We start from the raw sequence: 4,970 nt of genomic DNA on the forward strand, positions 1-4,970 counted from the left end.
CTTGGGCTGCATTTCAAACCCAGCGTAGGAGAATGTCTTCTTGAAGGCAACCCCAGCCACCAGCTGGGAGTCCTTGAGGAGAAGGGTCCCTGTTAGGCTCAGCCTCCCAAGGTTTTCTCCACCAGGCTCATTGTTCCCTCAGGAGACTCCCTGCTTCCAGAGCCCTCATTTCCAGGGCACTCACCAAGAGCTGCCTCCTTTGATTAACCCACTTTTAGAGAAAAGAAGCAGCAAATATTTTCTCCTCTCTGTTCCCAAAAGCAGCTTCTGAGGCTTCCTTTCTACCCCTCAAGACACCGCAGAGAAAAGATGCCAAACACAGGCTGAAGATCAAGGGATGGAACAATCTGTTCTCTCTGATGTCTTTCCCATTTCTACCCTTTGAAGATGGGTAGAAGACCCACTCAGGGGTTTTCCTGCCCTGCTTTGTTTTTCCCAGCTCCCCCAGCACCTCTGGGACTGGTGTGGAGCAGGATTGCCCTGCCCAACACTGCCCACTCCCTGAAGGGAATGTCTTGACTCAAGATGTTCCAGCTGGGAGAGAAATCAGCTACACCTCCTACTCCAGGAGTATCAGAATCATTTTGGTTGGAAGAAACCTTCAAGATCATCTAACTCTGCACTGCAGTGGGCTCTGCCCAGCCACCAAACCCCACAGGATCCTTGTCCCTCCTAAGCCAGGACCAGCAAGGACCTCCTCTGCTCCAGCTGATGGGGTGAGATGATCCAGGACCTCTCACAGACCAACCCCAGAAAAGCAGCAGGGTAATTATCTGCCCCATCCTCATACAGGTCTCCCAGGAGACAGTGGGATACAAAAGCCAAATGAAATGGAGTAAGGAGAGCTGTGTTTATCCAGGAGAGGACACAGCACCCTCCCCAGGGCACCTACTTCTGCAGCAGGAGGCCCAGACACCACAAAAACCAGACTCTAGAATATGCCTAATTCACCAAATGAGTTGTCTGGGGAAGCTCAGGGTGTAATTATCATCCCCCTTTTCAAGGGAAGTACTCAGGCAGAGTGGTTACAGACAGCAATGGCCAGAGAATAAGAATTCAGGAGGATGGTGGTGGGCTTCACTCTTCAGAAGGGTCCATGCTCTCCCACCAGCACCTTGGCTTCACCTGGTTAATTCCTCAACAGGCCTCATTGAGTGGGGCTGAGCTGCTGCTACAGTCAGCCCACCAAAGGAGCTGGGCTCTCCACCTCACTAAGGTTGGGTTCTTCCTCATATCCAATCAAAACCACCCCTGGGACAACTTCAGCCCATTTCCTCTCATCCCATCACTGGTTCCTTGGGAGAAAAGACCCAGCCTCACCTCACTCCAACCTCCTGTCTGTTGAGAGCTGTTGAGAGCAATAAGGTTTTCCCTTCAGCCTCCTCTTCTCCAGGCTAAACAATCCCTCAGAAGACACATGAACCCTTTCAAGACAAGCTTTGATAAAACTTACTTCCAAAGCACCTCCTTGCACCTTCTTAATTCCAATCATTTTGAGTTGTAACAAGTCGTCTAACATCATGACAGCATCTACAACCATCTTGGAGAAAAACTCCTTGCTCTGGGAGATCAGCTTTGAGCTCAGGGCTGTGGATGCACATTTTTCCAGCAGGCTTCTCTGCTCGCTGCAGGGAAGGACAAAACCAAAGCTGAGTTCATGCCAACAGTTCTCCAAGCTCACAGGGCATCTATGACATGACTAATCCACCCTGAGAGAGGCAAAGATCAGCTCCCTGCTATCAGTGAGCTTCTGAAACCTTCTGGAGGTGGCACAACCTCTGAAGTATTAACTCAGGTAATCTATGTTCTAACAGAGAGTGTGAAGCAAAAGAGACCAGGGGAATTTGGATCCAGTGCCCAGGCTCTGTCACCCACATTACTCCTGAGCAGGAGAACTGAATTTTGCATCACAGGGCAGCAGGAAGGGCACAACCCACCCTAGTGGAGTTAAAATGGTCACACAGTTCAACCTGAATCTCTGCAGGAAGGGCACAACCCACCCTGGTGGAGTTAAAATGGTCACACAGTTCAACCTCAATCTCTGCAGGTATTTGTGGAGTTAAGATGGTCACACAGTTCAACCTCAATCTCTGCAGGTATTTGTTGAGGTCAGGTGAAGCAGACAAGACCTCAGAATGCAGGGAGAGAGGGAGCCCTGGGAGTCTCACCCCAGCTGAGGGGATCACTGCCTGGCTGCTGTGAGCTACCTGACTTCACCGGCCGCACCCAGAGCTGCTGAGGCTCCACCACCACGGGGAAAAAAATAAACCAGGCCACTTATTTTGGTACCCAGCTTCCTCTGTGTGCCTGGGAGGAGGCTGCCCTACATACCTCCCTGCAGCTCAAGGGACAGCGTGGCACCTCCCCCCCAGGGAGGAGCAGGAAATCCCCAAAAACTAGAGAATAACCCCGGTGTGGGGCTGCAGCTCTTGAGCTCGACCTCAAGACCTCAGACAGAGCCACAGAGAATTGTTCTGGTTGGAAGAGGTCTTTAAGATAAATGAGTCTAACAATTAACCCAGCCCTGCCAGGTCCCCACTGCCCCGTGTCCCTCACCCCACATCTCCACAGCTTGGAAACCCCTCCAGGGGTGGGGACTCCACCACTGCCCTGGGCAGCCTGGCACAGCCCTGGGCAACACTCCAGGGCAAGAAATTGTTCCTCAGGGGCAACTGAAACCTCACCTGGGGCAACTTGAGGCCCTTTCCTCTTGTCCTGGCCCTTGTCCCTGGGGAGCAGAGCCCGACCCCCCCCTGGCTCCAGGCTCCTGTCAGGAGCTGTGCAGAGCCAGAAGGTCTCCCCTGAGCCTCCTTTGCTCCAGGCTCAGCACCCCCAGCTCCCTCAGCTGCTCCTCCCCACACTTGGCCTCTAGACCCTTCCCCAGCAGCTCCGTTGCCCTTCTCTGCCCACGTTCCAGACCCTCAAGGTCCTTCTTCAGACCAAGGGGCCCCAAAACTGAACACAGCAGAACTCAGAAACACCCTCACAGCAGGTAACTGAAGCCCAGCTACACAACCAGGTGACCTGTAAGAGAAACTTACTCTTTGTCTTCCTTCTTCACCGTAACAGCAATCTCTTTGATCTTGTCTACAGCCTGCCAAAACACAAGCCAACAGCTGGATTCATGACTCATGCTCAGAAGACCACCACATCTCCACTTTCTCCTTTTGTGTGAACTTCTATTCCTTCATGTTTCAAGCATTTAAGCTGTGCCAGCCCTTCCAGCAAAGGGACTGCAAGGAACACATGAGCATTGGTTGGAGAGGAAGAGGCTCAGAGCTGCCCCACTGCTTTTAGCAGAGCTCTGGGGAGCCAAAGGGCTACTGAGGAACTTCACCTCCAGAGAAGATTCAGCTTAACAGGACAGATGGGCTACACGAGAGGGAGTTTACTAAGAAGTAGCAGAGATCAGGAGAATGGGAAATGATTTTCTCTACTTATTCATTCTTCCTTGGGAAAAAAGCAAAGGAATCGACAGCACTCTAGAGGTGTTCACTGGTAATGACAGCAGACACCAAAAGAGGCAGCTGATGTTTGCAGGAAGACACCACAAGGCCTCTACAGCCACTCCCCACGCCCATTCACCATGGAATTTTGCCTGGAAATGTCTGATTTGTCCTAATTTGGCACCAAACCCCCCTCCCAGACACTCACCAGCTGGGTGGCCGTGCGGAAGGCACGGATGATGATCTGAGGGTGGAGACCTTCCTCCACGTAGGGCTTCACCTGCTTCAGGAACTCGGCGGCCAGCAGAGTCACAGAGGTGGTGCCATCACCCACCTGGGGGGAGAGGACAGGCCAGATCAGCCCCAGCCTGCAGGAGCTCCCAGGGAAACCAACATCCCATCATCTCCCTGGCTCACAGACTCGTGGCTGGACTCTCCAGTGATCAAAGAGCCCAGATCAGACCACATCCCATCTAGGGGTGAAGTCTCACCTCCCAGTCAGCCATGAGATGTGAGCTTGGTACCTCTGAAGTTTCCAAAACCCCCCCTCAGATCTGGCTGAGATGTTAAAAGATTGGAAAGTTGTCACCAAAGAGAAGGTGCCAGTGAAGGAACTGGAATAGACACCAGCACGTGAGCAGCTCCCACCCATCACAGAATTATTCTGGTTGGAAGAGACCTTTGAGGTCATCAACCCTTCCCCCATCCCTGCCAGGTCCCCACTGCCCCCTGTCCCTCACCCCACATCTCCACAGCTTGGAAACCCCTCCAGGGGACCCCCCTACCTCTGCATCTTGAGACTTGGCGATGTCCACCAGTGTCTTGGCAGCAGGATGGACCACATCAAGGAGCTTCAGGATGGTGGCACCATCGTTGGAGATCGTGGCCTTCCCTAGGGTGGATGCAGAAATGAAGGCAAGCTTGGCTGCTGTGAGCAGAGCCCTGGTGACCAGGCACCCAACACCCAAAGGGGCTTTTTCCTTTGGCCAAATGAGCTTTTTTTCTCCGTTAGATTTGAAATGTGATCACCAAAATATTTGCTAAAACTATTTAAAGACAATTCTCAGACCTTTCCCCCCACCCTTCAGCAACAATAGAAAACCACAAGCACATATCCATCCAGTGACTTCACCCAAATCTCTTCAGAGGAGCTGAGTCTCATCCCAAAATAGACATAAAACAAATAAACCAGTACCATCCACTGACCTCACACAAGTTCTGACCCAAACAGAGATGGTCAAAACCTGAGGGGCAGGTTCCAGACACCATTTCCCCTCCCTGGCACAGATGTTCCCCTGTCTGGTCCCTCTGACCTCACCAGAAAGCTCACAGCTGCTGTAACTCAGCCCAGCAGGGAGCAAACAGGGAGCTCCTCAGGCAGGTCTGACAGCTGTTTTGTGGGGAGCAGTGAGGGAGCTGGGGGTGCTGAGCCTGGAGCAAAGGAGGCTCAGGGGAGACCTTCTGGCTCTGCACAGCTCCTGACAGGAGCCTGGAGCCAGGGGGGGGTCGGGCTCTGCTCCCAAG

General features: G+C 52.8%; 1 protein-coding gene across 1 annotated transcript in view; it reads right to left on the bottom strand.

The window, feature by feature from the left end:
- CCT7 (chaperonin containing TCP1, subunit 7 (eta)) overlaps positions 1–4,970 on the bottom strand; it is a gene marked incomplete at its 3' end in the record, with an annotated part of 12,608 nt that overhangs the window by 7,020 nt on the left and 618 nt on the right. Inside the window, 5 exon segments of the mRNA XM_008947747.1 lie at positions 3–72; positions 1,454–1,625; positions 3,042–3,094; positions 3,655–3,780; positions 4,232–4,338. Coding sequence (XP_008945995.1) covers positions 3–72; positions 1,454–1,625; positions 3,042–3,094; positions 3,655–3,780; positions 4,232–4,338 — 528 coding nt within the window.

The sequence above is a fragment of the Merops nubicus genome, unplaced genomic scaffold, assembly GCF_000691845.1.
Source record: "Merops nubicus isolate BGI_N331 unplaced genomic scaffold, ASM69184v1 scaffold17509, whole genome shotgun sequence".
Lineage (NCBI taxonomy): Eukaryota > Metazoa > Chordata > Aves > Coraciiformes > Meropidae > Merops > Merops nubicus.